This window comes from Anolis sagrei, chromosome 3 (genome assembly GCF_037176765.1).
Source record: "Anolis sagrei isolate rAnoSag1 chromosome 3, rAnoSag1.mat, whole genome shotgun sequence".
NCBI classification, from domain to species: domain Eukaryota; kingdom Metazoa; phylum Chordata; class Lepidosauria; order Squamata; family Dactyloidae; genus Anolis; species Anolis sagrei.
The window spans coordinates 109041779-109057001 of NC_090023.1; the positions used below are offsets into that span (position 1 = coordinate 109041779).

Genomic DNA, 15223 nt, shown 5'->3' on the forward strand with positions numbered 1-15223 from the left:
TGTGCCTGAGCACACTTTCTTATTGCTGCTAGGCCGGGTTCTCAGCAATCCTTGCTTATTGTTTTGCAAATGCACACCTTAGTTCTGTAGACGAAATCTCCTTCTTGTGTGTATTTGTGATAAGAGTTGTAGGCAAGTTTGCCATGCCACACTTTTTCTGCATAAAATTGAAGTTTCCAGGAAATTTGTTTGACACAGGAAGCTGAAAGAAAGTTAATGGTCTTAGCAAAACAAATCAGAGTATCCATAAGTATTTGGGTTTATACGATAGGAGCAACATGCTGGTACTTGCAGTGGAAACAGCTAAATATGTATGTTTAATACATTGGTTCATACTGCTCAGCTGGGCAAATTTTGGACACTATGTACTTCTCAGGGACCAAACTGTGGCCGCCTGACTCCCGCTTTTTTGGGTTCCAGGTGCCAATCTTCAAGTGAAATGATTTGCTATTTTATGCCATTTCTTCTATCTGGCCTGTTTCAGACCCATTTGACTATTTTATTTTAAAAATTAATTTAAATTTTACAGTGTGAAAATTTAAAGTGTGAAGGTGTGGAGATGTCAAAAATTGGGCAGAAGACTTCATTGGGGCCATTTTGGGAAAAACAAAATTGGGGGATTATGTGGGAGAGCGCAGAAATGATGAAGGGGCATGTAAAGCCTTTTCCTTACCCCTGCAAATGTTACATACTATTGTTCTTTCTTTAAATCAGAGCTTTCCAACATTTTCAGACATTTCATGTTGGCAAGACACTTTTTAGACATGCATCCTTTTGTGACACAGTAATTCATTGTTCATAGCAAAGTTGAAGTTAAACCAACCCCTTATAACAGATGTGAACACATATGTATATTGTAATAAGAAAATGTATGGAGAATCAACATATTTCATGAAGACCTTTCATTTATATTTTAAGAAAAATATAATGTATTGCTTCTTTTACATAAACTCAGAGGTTTCATGTTATGTTCATGTGATGCCTACAGTTTGGAAAGCTCTGCTTTAAAGCAAGGAAGAAGCTGGGAATGTTAAAATTAATTTTTGTAGTGATGGAACAAGCACTGATATCACTTGCCTTCAACAAACTCATAGAATCAAACATTTGTACTGAGTTTAATAAAGCTTGACTGAAATGTTATTATTGTACATAATAGGCCTAATAAAGTCTCTTTCTTTAGTTGTGCGGCAAGGAAGGGAAGAAAGTGCTGCTGTATTTTCAGAACTCTACAGAAAACTGCATTCACAGGTACAGAAATTAATTTTGTATAAGCTCAATGAGTAAGTAGTACAGTGTTGGTTAATGTTTAGTGACTATCCTTTGTGTAGTTTAGTTATCCTTGGTTTCTGGAAATAGGATTTGTTTACTACAGTGCCAGTCTCCTGACCTGCAGAATAGTATCAGCCACACAGTGACACACACACACAGTATTTTTGTTTTTAAATGACTTTTTATAGGAAGGACACAGATCAGCACAAAAGTGCTTTATTTTTTATGTTTAACTTACCTCACCACTATCTATTTTTAAGATAATGTGTATTGATTTATTGATGAAGCACTCTTTGGGCCTCTTGAGTGATCTTGTTCGTCTCTCTTTTGTACTTGAAGGTTGTGGCAAGACACTTGTTAATCGAAAGATTATGAGTGATTTTTGAGGGTGAAGTTTCTCAGAGTTCATGCTTTCATGTATTGCAAGAAAACAAATTAATCTTTGCCATTGTAGTGTTGCTCCCTCCTTCACTAGAGAAGTAAGGTCAATAACTTTCCAACTTTAATAGTACTAGAATAGCTCCTTAAATACCACAGCTCAGAATCAAGTAGTGTGCCATAATATGGTAAATTATCAGTCTTTTTGTTAAGCTCCAAATCAGTTTTGCCTCATATCTGCAGATCTTAGTAGATGAAATAGTGTATTTGAGACTTTAAGGAATCTAGAACTATATTCTTAAGAATACATTAAGTGAGTAGGAATCATTCTTTCCTTTGTAGCAGTGCTGACTTATGTGGTTATGATGGGCTCTTTATTGAAAGAGCACAATGAATGGAGTCCACCCGTACACTTGAATTCCACTCAAGTAGAACAGGGGCAACCAGGTTATTGAGGGGATTCAAAGAATTTAAGAGGCAGGCTGGGTACTTCCCTTAAGGAAAAGAATATAAAAACTCCACAAGAATATAAAGGGAGCCCTATGCACAAAAGAGAGGTAAACAGTAATTGACCTGGTAATATTCTGTATATGCTGTTGTTACTCATGTGGGCCCACAGCTCTCTGCTATGCATCATGCAGCTGGCTGAGGAATTGCTTCCTTTATTGCAAGAATGATGCAGGCTGAACATCATCTGGCCCCTGCGGTTGGTTGAATCAGTGCTTCTTAAGCTATCGGATGTGGGAACTGACAGCATGATATTCTTTTTCCCTGCTGACCATACAGTTCCAATCACTCTTCTCTCTTCAGTCACCTTTCCCCCCACTTTATCACTTTCCGGGCTAAGTATGTGGGCTTCTGAGTGACCCCTGTGTGGATCACTGGAGGTGTTGGTTTGGTAGATTTGTTTTGGTGAGCATTACCTGACTTTAGCAGGTTTGATATACACAGCGAGAGTCCAAACAACCAAAAAGTGGAAGTTTATTAAGACTGCACTTTAGCCCTTGAACATTGTATTCATTTACAGCTTCCAAAATCAGAATCTGGTCCTCCCTTTTGCAGTTTCTCAAGTTGCTCCTGACACGAAAAAAAAAATAAATCTCCAAGCCAGTGTTTCTCCATTTGGCCTCTGAGTGACACCCCCTCCCATCATTCCTAGAACTGTGATTGGCTGCCTTTAGCTAGGCTTGCCCAGCTTTGCAACAGGCACCCTCCCAAAAGTATCAGGATACCATACTTGTGCCCATTTACTACAGTCATTTATGCTTTTCTTGGAAAATCTCCATGAGCTAATGATTTATGGACCTGAGCCAGTACACTTTGATTAGCACAGGGCTGGGTTATTCTTCCTTGTATGTCTCCTGTTTACCCTGTTGTAAGATCAATGGTGCTTGTTCATAGATCAATAAGACTAAAGTTCATTTGCAAGCCTGGGTGATATTTCTAATATTCATCTCTTTTTGATCAGGGTGTTTTGAAAAACAGATGGTCAATCCTCTACCTCCTTCTCAGCCTCAGTGAAGATCCACGTAAGCAGTCAAACAAGGTAAGTAATATTGTGGCTGGAATCCCCTTGGGCCAGTGTGGTGGCATAAAAATCATTTCATGTGTGGAAGCACTTTTTGATAGTAGTGTAAGTGCAGTGCAGCCAGACATACCGCCTCCTTTCTCACTTCAGATGTATTAGATAGAGAACAGTTCGATAGCCTTGACATCTATTGTCCAGTTAAGTTGCACAACTATGTTATCCGGTGTAATGGTGCTTGGATGGTTTTTATGCAGCACTGAAAGCATGTTTGGTTTTGGCTACTATTCATTTGAAATATCAGTATAATCAGTGATTTTAGGGCCACTCTTAAATCTTAAAACAAAATTAAACACACAGCAACAAGGAGACAAAACTGAAATTAAAAGTTGGAAATTTAAAATACTTAAGTTAGAGAAAATGTTTTTTAAACGACAAGGTAAATAAATAAGGCAGTAAATTCAGCACTTGGTACCTCTAAGGAGAGCATTCTAGAGGAAAAATGTAATGATCTATGCTAGCAGGCAGATTGCTATAGGAAAGACAGTTCTTTCTCATTTTCCCACATATATTGCAGAGATTGGGGGATTTACAGTTTCTGACTTCAGAAACTGATTCAGTACATCTATTCAAAATGAAAATAAGAATTATATTTCAGTCTTTTTCTGCTACGAAGTTGGAAGATTGGAAATTGAACTATGTACCAAATTCTTCCAAACTCTGGGTTTGAAATACCCAGAGTTTGGAAGAATTATGGCCTGTAACTGGGGGATTCTGGGATTTGTAGTGCAGAAAGTAGCCCTTCCAGGCTTTGGCAATATGCTTGCCAGGCCTGAAAAAATTAATGTGAATTCTATATTTTGCTAATTGTAAATAATTACAGATACAGGGTAAGTACAATGCAACAAATGCCAGAAGAGGAATAAATTAGAGTTAATTGATGGAGATGGACATTTTTTTTTAACTATTGTTTTTCCCGTTCCCTGTCAAGGTATCTAATTTTGCTACCCTGTTTGCTCAAGCACTGCCTCGGGATGCTCACTCAACTCCTTATTACTATGCCAGGCCTCAGAGCCTTCCTTTGAATTACCAGGACCGGAATGCCCAGCCAGGCCCAAATTGCGGCAGTATGGGCAGCAGTGGGATCAGCAGCCTAGGCATGTATGTCCCAAATGGGCCAACACCAACGCCACAGTCATTTCTTCCAGGGTAAGTGAAACTTGCTCATCTTGATCGATAACTGTTCAAAGAGATTTGCTTCAGCAAATAACAACTGTAGTAACTGTGAAGAGTTGCTATCCAAAGAATCCAATCTATTATAGAATGTAGCTGTCATCACAGCATGGACCCACTGGCCACTTTGATGTAATCGTTTCCAATTACTTATATTCTGCCCTCCCATGTTTCAACTTTTACAGAGATGTCAGTTAAAATAAAACCAGTTACACAAGTAAAAAGTGAGAGCAGCAAGACAGTAAAAACTTTTCAAACAATTCACAAAATCATAGAATAATAGAGTTGGAAGAGACCACATGGGCCATCTAGTCCAACCCCCTGCTATGCAGGAATAGCACAATAAAAGTGTCCCTAACAGATGGCCATCCAGCCTCTGTTTAAAAGCTTTGAAGGAAGGAGCTAGAATTATTTAAAAATTAAGTAAAAAACATAAGAAACCCAATCTGTGCTCAGAGCTGAGGAAACATTAAATGAAGCGCCAGATTAACCTGCCTAGGAAAAGCATGCCATAGATGGCACCATTGCTTAAAAAACTCTCTCCCTTCTCTCTATATCTATACGCCAAAAGGAATGAACTATGGTAGAGGACCTTCCTTGTGCTTCTATCCATTATTCTCATAAGTGCCTTTCTTCTCTCGTACAGTCTGGACCCAGCCTCTTTATTTGCTGAACCACAATAGAATTGTTTTCAAGAGAACATGAGATAACAGTTTCTTACAGCCTTCCTGAACTAGAAGTTGATAGTGTTCTTTAAATAATGTGTGTTTCAGTACTTTTTACCGAGGATAAGTGAAGTTAAACATGTTATTTATTCATTTATTTGGGATATTTCTACCCTGCATTTCTCCGCGGCACGGACCCAAGGTGGCTTACAGTAACAGTATACCAGTCAATAAAATCTTTCAATCAGGAACTCATAAAAAGATAAAACCATAATAAAACAATAAGTGTTTACAGTGGATTTTGCAGAATATGTTTCATCTGTACTTCATAAAAGGGAAAATCAGCCTGTTTAGCAAGCATTCCAAATGCTGTTTGTTAACTGTAAATGTTTGATTTTTATGCCTATTTTATATAAAATTTCTCAGGCTGAAAGGGGTCAGAACTGGAAAAAGTTAAGAAGCCCTGTTCTAACCTATGAGAATTTACAGGAAGGGTAAAAACCCTGCTTGTGCGAGCAGGACTGCTTGTTTTGTAATGACATTTCTGGAATTGTATTTCAATGAAGATCTATTAGTGCTGTGTGCTTGTGAAAATATTAAGTGTGGTGTCTCTCAAAAGACATCTGAAATCTCAGTCATTAAAGGACGGTGATGTCATTTAATTTTTGTTTTATAAAAATAGGATGCTGAAGAATATAAGAAGTGAGAAGAATCTGTTGTAACTGCATTTAATACACTGTAGGAAATGTCTGCTCAGCTTTTTCTCAGGGCTTGCACCTAGAATTTAGTGGTCATGGCCTCCCTTCTGCAAAGAGAAATGCTTAAAAATTTTTGACACAATTTGTTAGTTTTTGCTCATGAAATACTTATATATCAACTATCCCTTAATAAATGACTTGTGTTTGCAAGCCAGATTTAGTGCTAGGAATGAGGAACAGAGTAATTAGAGTTGATGGATTCTGGCAGGAAATTGGAATGTGCTTTCATATACTTTGTTACAATTTTATTAGGTTTTTGTTTATAACCATGGAGAGTTTAAGAAACACTTGACTTCTAAACAATTTCTTTAAAAATAGGTGAAGACCTTGGATTAGTTAGTTTTTCAGACCAACAACTCCCAGCATGCCTCCAACCTGGATGGGTTTGACTAAATAGGGGTGTTATGGGAGCTATAGCTCAAAATTTCAGAAGAGGCAGTCCAAAAAAGTAATGTTCCACGTTCAAATTTATAGCCACACTTTCTGCATCTACTGATTTGTAGAGCTGGCACTTATTTGTCCCCTGCAATTTGGTCATTTTCCAGTAATCAAACTGATCTGTCGTAACTGAGATAATTTAGCACCTGATCATATTAATAGTAGCTTTTCTTTTCTTAAGACAATCCTATCAGCGTCCAGGAGTGGGAGATTGTCTTCGACAACAGTTGGGGGCACGGCTTGCTTGGACTTTAACAGCAGGCCAGCCCACGCTACAGAATGCTACCTCAAAAGGCCTTTCAACCACTGTTTCACGTAATCTGCCAAGGTCAAGGCGAGAAGGGGATATAAGTGGTGAGCTTTTCATTGAGTGCACCCTGCAATCTTTCATCACAGTGCTTCCTGCTGAATTACAGTTTAAATTAAGACTGTCTACTTTTCATAGGAATAAACCATGAAATCAGAACTTTCAGTTTTCATTTTGATATTAGCTGATATAATAACCAGAGAGAGTAACATAGGCAAACTATGGACAATTCAGATTATTAACTTCAGTGTTGCCTGTTCGAAAAAGAGTGCAACGTTATATCTATTGATTTGGAAGCAAGTCTCCTTGTGTCTTATGAGGCTTAGTCCCAATTAATCTGTTTAAGAATTGGAGCCCTAAAGTGCTGGCTTGAGTGGAGGAGAGACACTTTCAAAGAATCCCTTTTCCTTGTGAATGTAACAACCAGCTCAATGGAAGCATTTCCTACCAAAAGAGTAGGAGTAGTTGGAAGGTACATATAACAGGGTGTCAGCTCTAGTTTAGGTCTGAAGTGTAATATAGTTTTAATTTCTCAGATCATAATTTGCTTCTGTTATTCATTTGCAGACCAGTGAATGTGAATTCAAAGATACATACAACCCATTTCACCCACAGTTAAATACATCTATAAAATCACATATTAAAACATAGGTAAAATGCAACCATAAAAGCATATATTGAAACATAAAGATATAGAAATATCTGAGACAAATGTTAACATACAATGATGTGATTAAAAAGTCATAGTTGAAACTGACTGGGCAGGCCTGCCAGAAGAAATTCCGACTGCTCATTTAGCTGTCGGATCTCTTCCGTCAGGTCATTCCGTAGTCTGAAATAGTTTTTGGTGTTAATGTTGAGAGGCCTTTCAAAAACTGACTCTGATAAATCATGTGATTATGAGCTTAAAAGGAAATCATAATTCCACTGAGTTTTCTTTGAATTCTACTTCTTTGAATTTGTGCCAGTTAAACGGTTCAGGAGATTTAAGAGCAACTGTTGAAGGTGCCTAGTGTAAAATAACTGCAGTAAAAGTGGACAGACAGAATAGATCATATGTCTGTGTTGCTCCACGGAGACTCCCGTCATAGCCCATTCTTGCATAAATAGTATTGTTGATGCATTGTTCATTTAGAAGCAAAGTTTATCTCATAAAACTTCTTGTGAATAACCCTATAAAATACTGTTTTCTCAATAACCTTCAAGAGAAACTGTCATATATAAAACATTTTGATGCCTTTCCATAGTTTGACAGTGTAATGAGATTCCTTTATTTTTAGGCATCATCATCATCATTAAAACCCAGATGATGGTAAGGTGCTACGGATATATTTTGAAGTGGAGAAAACCTTGAGCAGAAATTGCCTATAGAAAAAACCCGTCTCCGTTTCTTAATTGATTGTTTCTATGTTGTGCCAGTAAAAAACACTTACTCATTCTGGCTGGCAGATGTAAGAGAAGGAGCAGATGTATCTTGACATCATATTATGTAGCTTCTATTAAATAAATTCATATTGCAAATTAAAGACTGTTTATAAAGAAAACAGATGGGCTTTTTGCATTTAATAAATATTGATTGTTTCAGGGACTTCAGGGAAATAGAAACAAATAGCTGATGTTATTTTGATTCTTAAATCCACACTATCAAGAGCTGGGATTTAAACCATGCAAATTCCTTTGATATTACAGAATTTGTTTTAGGCATTTGGAGCTCATGATGTAATGAAGAGTGCTTTGTAGAATGGAATGCTATTTTGCAATAGAGATTATGTTATTTGGAATTGTGGTTCCGTAATGAAGTGTCTCTCCTGCTTCATGGCTGTAGTATTGGTACAATATGAAAACAAGTGAAATCTGAGTTGTGTGCAACCTTGTTTTCCATGGTCTTATGGTACATTATTTTATGGAGCTGCAGGGAACCTCAGATTGAGCTGGATTCAGTTTGGTGCTGAACAATTTCATTTTTTTTATACTAGTTGAGAAAGTATCCTAATGAAGTTTTTCAGGACTGTGGGATGAGGAGATGAGAAACATTCCTTAACTTAGTTTATCATAGTATCCAAGCTATCACTTGTAAAGTTTAAACAATGTTAGCTATGCCCTAAAAAGAAAAGAAAGCAAACAACAAACAGAAAAATTAAGGACTGTCTTTGATCAACATGTCAGGGTCAGTATAGAATAATTTGGCAAATTTTTGATCAACGTGTCAGAATCAGTATAGAATAATTTGGCAAAAAAATTTCCCAAATTTTTGTTGGGAAAAATAATGAGAAGACTGCCCTGAATCTGTCTGAAAAAAAGGAGTCTGCCCTAGAAAATGCAGTAAAATCCCCCATGAGTGGCATAAAAACCTTCAGGAGAAGACCACTCTAAGAACTTTCTTTCTTGAGGATGTTGGCTGTGGTGGGTTGAGAGTTGTCCCAGTTGAGCAATATGTATTTGGAAGCATCCCAGTTTGAGGACCACAAGTACTTGCACACTACATGTGATTAATAAACAGAGTTGGTATGTATAGATAAGCATGTGGTGTATTTTCTTACAAGCAATATGAATTATCTGAGAACTTTAGATACTACTATATATAACTGATTGATTTGGTTTCAGACTTACATAGTAAATTATTCTCATGTGAGTCATGCTGCTTTGCTAACTGACTTTCTAACGGAAGTCTTGTGCATATCTGTCATGGAGTGAGCATCATTAAACCCAGCATGGCAAATGTCTAATGATTAGGTTCATGTATTGTTGAAAGCTTTCACGGTTCATGTTGTTAAAGTGAAAAATGTGGCTCTTAAATATCCAGCAAGCAACTTAATTCTTTTTTTTCTTTGCAGGCTCTGTTGAAGTAACTGAAGCATACCTTGTGAGGGACATTTTATACGTCTTCCAGGGAATAGATGGAAAAACCATTAAAATGTCCAATTCAGAAAATTGTTACAAAGTGGATGGGAAGGTACTATGCAGTGTTTTTTTTTAGGTTATATAGCTGGAAACATGCAGCTACAATCCATAATCTTTCTGATTCTGGATTTAGTGAAGAATACATTTGTAGTCTATACTATAGGCTATAATTTTATAGTCTGAGTTACGTTCCTTTTGGAAATGCTTCCTGAGAATAACATCAGAAAGAAAAAGGTCAGCATACACACAGACTCACAAATCCTATTTCATTTCATTATTTATACAGTCACCCTAGGTAAGAAGGAATTCCACCTGGTTGAATAAAAGGCAGGCACAGGAATGATGTCTCATTTCATCCCTTCTTTTTGAGCCTCCGTGGCTTCAATGCTTGATTTCCTATATCCATCTTTCTTCTGTCTGTCCATAGTGTTTCTGAGATTCATGCAGGTAAAGACACGTCCCTTCCTGTTTTCCCATCACATAAATCAAGTGAGATTCAGGGATTTTAATTAATAAACCGCCTTCAGTGTTCTGGGGAAAAGGTGGAAATGATGATGTACTGACCCAGTGTCCTCTGCTATTGTTGGTATAAGTCTCCTCCACTGTCAAATGAGGTTGTGCACCAATGTTCTAGTTTACTAACCTTCAGGCATACGCAACTGATCTGGGGGAGCAGATTTCCCCGCGCTCTTCATTTCCACTTGAACTGCTACACAGAGACTTAGAGGATCTTGCTAAATAAGATAAATTTTGTTGGAATTACACTGAATAACTTGAATAACCAACACTTTTTCAGGTCACATGAGAAAATTGGATTATCAGCTTACTTATTGAGGATTATTTATACGCTATACTGGAAGTCACTGAGTTACAAACAACCGATTTACAAACAACTCATAGTTAAGAACAGGATTGAGACAACGGGAAGTGAGAGAACTCTATCCCCAGGAAGGGAAATTCACTCCTGAAAGAGTTATCATGGGGCAAAGGTGTCTCAACTGAAGCTTTTATGCCATTCTTTGCTTCTACAGTAAGCCATTTTTTTTTCCAAAATCCAATTTTCACAGAAGTGAGGTGAAATCTTCTGAACAGGGGCATAGATAGCAAAACAAATACCACACACACACACACACACACACACACACACACATATATGGCTAGAATTACACCTTAAAAAGTACCTGTTCTGACTAACAAACAAATTCAACTTGAGAACAAACACGCAGAATTTATCTTGTTCATAACTTGACGACTGCCTGTACATTTTAGTCCAAGTGTTACATATTATTCAGCATTTTTCTTGTTATACTTCAGGTGAGCCCATCCAAGTCTCTGAGAGATACTACAAGCCGACTTGCCGAATTAGGATGGCTGCATAATAAAATAAGAAAGTACACAGACCAGAGGAGCATGGATCGTGCATTTGGGCTGGTGGGTCAGGTATGTGAGCAAATTCCAGATGTCTTTCAGGTTGTTTTGCTTGATTCTGTTACTGGTAGGCTATTTTCCTTAATACAAGATAAGAAATCTGTTGTTTTAACTACAGGAGAGGTCAGCATACTCACTGATTAAATTTGCTAAATTATGTCTCTTTTCCTTCATTGTAATTGGAAACAATACTTTTTTAAAATATAGAGAAATTTCCATTAATAACATTATAGTATGAATAGGAAGACATATGTGTTACTATGTCTGGTAAAGTTTCAACTTTATAGTTATTTTATAATGTTGTGTGATTTAGAGCAGCTTCATGGTCTCTGTGAATTACACAAATGGGTTATCCTGTGCATGTGCAGAGGACCACTTGGAACCTTCTAGAGCTCTTTTGAAGCATTTCAAAAATGAAGCATTTTGACGATAACCTCATTCACTTTTGATGTCAATATATGAGTGTGCCACCAAATTCCCAGTTTCTTTTCATCTGCTGTAAAAGCAGCACCTAAAAACTTCTTTTCATTGCATTCTTATTTCTGTTTATGATCTTTGGACACAGTTCGTTGACCTTTCTCCATTCTTCTGTTACCTTCAGGGGCGATCTGTTTGATTAGTCTCTTGTTATTATTTATTTATTTATTTACTTTGCTTATATACCGCTGTATCTCAAGCCCGAAGGCAACTCACAGCGGTTCACAAACAGTAAAAACAGTAGAAACAGCAGTGGTTCCATACAACTTATAACAATTGACTTAACACATTATCCATAAATTACCAATAAGCAATTACAATGCACAATTATTACAAAAAACAACCGTACCCAATCTTCTCATCATCCAAGCGTAGTCCAGGTTCGTTGTCCATTGTTCCATTCCTATGTTCCATTACCAGATTGCACTAAATTACTCAAACGCCTGCACAAACATCCAGGTCTTCACCTTTTTGCGGAATACCGTTAGAGATGGTGCTAGTCTAATGTCCGTAGGAAGGGCGTTCCACAGTCGAGGAGCCACCACCGAGAAGGCCCTATATCTCGTCCCCGCCAGCCGAGCTTGAGAAGCAGGCGGGATCGAGAGCAGGGTCTCCCTGGAAGATCTCAAAGTCCTAGTGGGTTCATAGGCAGAGATGCGGTCAGATAGGTAGCTTGGGCCGGAACCGTTTAGGGCTTTAAAGGCCAACGCCAGCACTTTGAATTCAGCCCGGTAGCAAATCAGTAGCCAGTGGAGTTGGCGCAACAGGGGGGTCGTATGCTCCCTGCGCTCCGCTCCTGTTAAAATCATGGCTGCCGAGCGTTGGACTAGTTGGAGCTTCCGAGCTGTCTTCAAAGGCAACCCCACGTAGAGAGCGTTGCAGTAGTCTAAACGTGATGTAACCAGAGCGTGGACTACCGTGGCCAAGTCAGACTTCCCAAGGTACGGGCGCAGCTGGCGCACAAGCTTTAGCTGTGCAAATGCTCCCCTGGTCACCGCCGAAACCTGGGGTTCCAGGCTCAGCGATGAGTCCAGGGTCACACCCAAGCTGCGAACCTGTGTCTTCAGGGGGAGTGTGGCCCCATCCAACATAGGCTGTAACCCTATGCCCTGTTCGGCCTTCCGACTGTCCAGGAGTACCTCTGTCTTGTCTGGATTCAATTTCAATTTGTTCGCCCTCATCCAGACCGTCACAGCGGCCAAGCACCGGTTCAGGACCTCGACAGCCTCCTTAGTAGCAGGTGGAAAGGAGTGACAGTGTTAGAATCCCCAACCTTTGCTTACTCTTTGGTTATGGCTTTTATTGATGTTATGGTCTCCACCACTTTTCTTCAAGAAATGTTTGAAGAGCATAGGGAAAGATCCCTGAGAAAGATGGTTGTGCCAAATGTCTTTTCTGCCTGGAGAAAGCACATGAGTCACCATTGTCATTCCTTCACTTCTCACACCTGGAAGAACAGGAAGTTTTGCCTCAAAATATTCCTCTGTGAGCATGCCTTGAGTGTTTCTTGACCATCGTTGACCAGGGAGCTGATAAATGGTTGCTCTGTTGACCATCTTGAAACTGCCAGTTCTACCCCAGTTCTTCTCCTGTCAAAGGTGTCCATGATGTATGCAAGGAGACTACATGATCCAGATCACTGATTTTTGTATCACATTACAAACTGGTCTCAGAGGGTCTCTACGTTTGGGAGGGCTATTTTTTTTCATGTGTGACACAACACCCACCTCCTATGGATGGTAGCTTGCTAGTCTCCCATTTGTATGATTCCCAGAGACCACAAAGAAGAAGGTCACTTCCATGTAACTTTAGATCCATTCTACCCCTCTGATACCTGCAGGGGAAATTTAGACTTCTTCAGACATCCAGATTTCATCATAGACAGGCTGGAAAAACTGGATTTAAAAACAGAAAATAGCCTGTGTATGATGAGGCACTCATTCCTTGAACTCCTTTATTGCATCCCCCAAAATGGGAATGCCATTATCTGCATAATGATAGCTGCCCTGAGTCTCCATGGGGAGATGAGGCGGGATATAAATAAAGTTTGTTGTTGCATAAATGGTTTAATAACTAAAACTAACTACCATAAAAATCAGTTTTGTCAAACTATTCTGTGTACTTACGTAATGCTAATTGGAAAAGTGACCTGTCCACTTAACAGTGTGGGTTTGCAACCTAGAGTTTTAAAATTCTTTACTATTACCCAGTGAGGGGTTCTCTTTGAATCTCATTTTCTTTATATTGGTTGTGGGCGGCAGATGCTCTGGACAGTTTTAAATGCAGTGTGCTGAGACTAGTTCATGTGCTGCAGAGGAGTGCAGAAAGGAGAAATAATAAGTGGCTTGTACCTTGGTGTTCCTTTGCTTCTATGGTAACGTGTGAAGTGAGACTCATGGCTGATCTTGCAGCAATACATCAGAGAGAAGGAGAAATGTCAAGGAGAGCTATTTTGGGTCTTTGTTTCCAAATCTTTCTAATACCTCTTCTCCTTATCCAACCCCAGACTCTCCCCAAATCTTCTAAACATTGTACTTTGGCAGTGGGTTTAATTAGAAAATTTCAATTGTTACGTTTTCTAATTATTTGATATTATGATTTTGTGATGCAGCTGTCAAACTGTAGTATTTTTTAAAGTATGAGTCAATTTTAATCAACATAAAACTATTGCTAATTGCTAGTATTTTGTTCTTGATGACTTTGTGCCATTTAATTTTGTTTGTGAACTAAATATGAGTTTATCATGACTTGCATGTCTTTAATGCATAAGTCTGGGTATCACTCACAAAACTGACAAATGTTATCCTAAATCTTCAATTCTTTTATTTACTAGAGACAATCCAAGTTGTGTTCAATGAGTGTTTGCACTTTTGAACTGATGCCTAACCTGCAGATCAGAGTGTTTTTGTCAGCTTGCCGAATGTCAAAACCTTACCTACTGTGACGTTGCTCAAAGACTTGAAATCAGTTGCTTGTCTACAAGCCAAGTCTCCTGGAATGTTGCTGGTGTATATGAACTACATTGATTCCTGTTGTTTTTGTTTTACAGAGTTTTTGTGCTGCCTTAAATCAGGAACTCAAAGAATACTACAGGTTATTATCTGTTTTACATTCACAGGTAAACACATATTTCTTTTTCTTGCATGATGCCGCTAAGTTAATAAAATATGCCATCAAACCTCATAGCCTCCCATTTGTGGTATCAGGATTTGTTGCCCACCTACCCTTTCAGGCTATAGGGCCTCTCATGGTTTTTTAAAACAATATTCCAAAATTTATTTATTTATTTTATTTCTATCCCACCCATATCAGCCCGGAGGCGACTCGGGGTGGTATACACAGTCGGCACAATTCGATGCCATAAAAATACATACATTAATAAAGCAAAACATTAAAGTGCATTTGAACATAAAGACAATGCATAATAACAATTTTAAAAGATTATGTCCACAAAATGTCCACAAATGTCCCCAAAGTGGTGTGGAAGGCTTTTTGGCCACAGTTTTTGCTTACTTGGAACAATTTAGTCCTAGGAACAAGCTTTTCTGAAACAGGAAGTGAACAAGAAGTGAATACTGCTAACTTCCTGTTGTTAAAAAGTCTCTCCTATCCCTAATTGGTCCAGGCAAGTAAAACAAGTGTGAAAAGTCTCAAAGCATCATTTAGAGAAGTTTTTATGGAATGGACACATTGGGAAGTGTAGCCTCCACAAGTTATCCTACATTGCTAGCACAACCCTTAGTTTTCCACAGTTTTCCATGCCAACATCTAAGTATGCACGATAAATTATTCATATTTGGATAGGCATGTCTGTGAGTTAATACAATTCATGTGCAAGCCTCCT

General features: G+C 38.4%; 1 protein-coding gene across 1 annotated transcript in view; it reads left to right on the forward strand.

Annotated features, from left to right (window-relative positions):
• TUBGCP3 (tubulin gamma complex component 3) overlaps nt 1-15223 on the forward strand; it is a 57778-nt gene that overhangs the window by 18263 nt on the left and 24292 nt on the right. The window contains exons 3-9 of the mRNA XM_060769614.2: nt 1181-1248; nt 3116-3193; nt 4164-4381; nt 6448-6620; nt 9408-9526; nt 10789-10914; nt 14429-14497. Of these exons, the coding sequence (XP_060625597.2) occupies nt 1181-1248; nt 3116-3193; nt 4164-4381; nt 6448-6620; nt 9408-9526; nt 10789-10914; nt 14429-14497 (851 nt within the window). The remainder of the gene's footprint in view (nt 1-1180; nt 1249-3115; nt 3194-4163; nt 4382-6447; nt 6621-9407; nt 9527-10788; nt 10915-14428; nt 14498-15223) is intronic.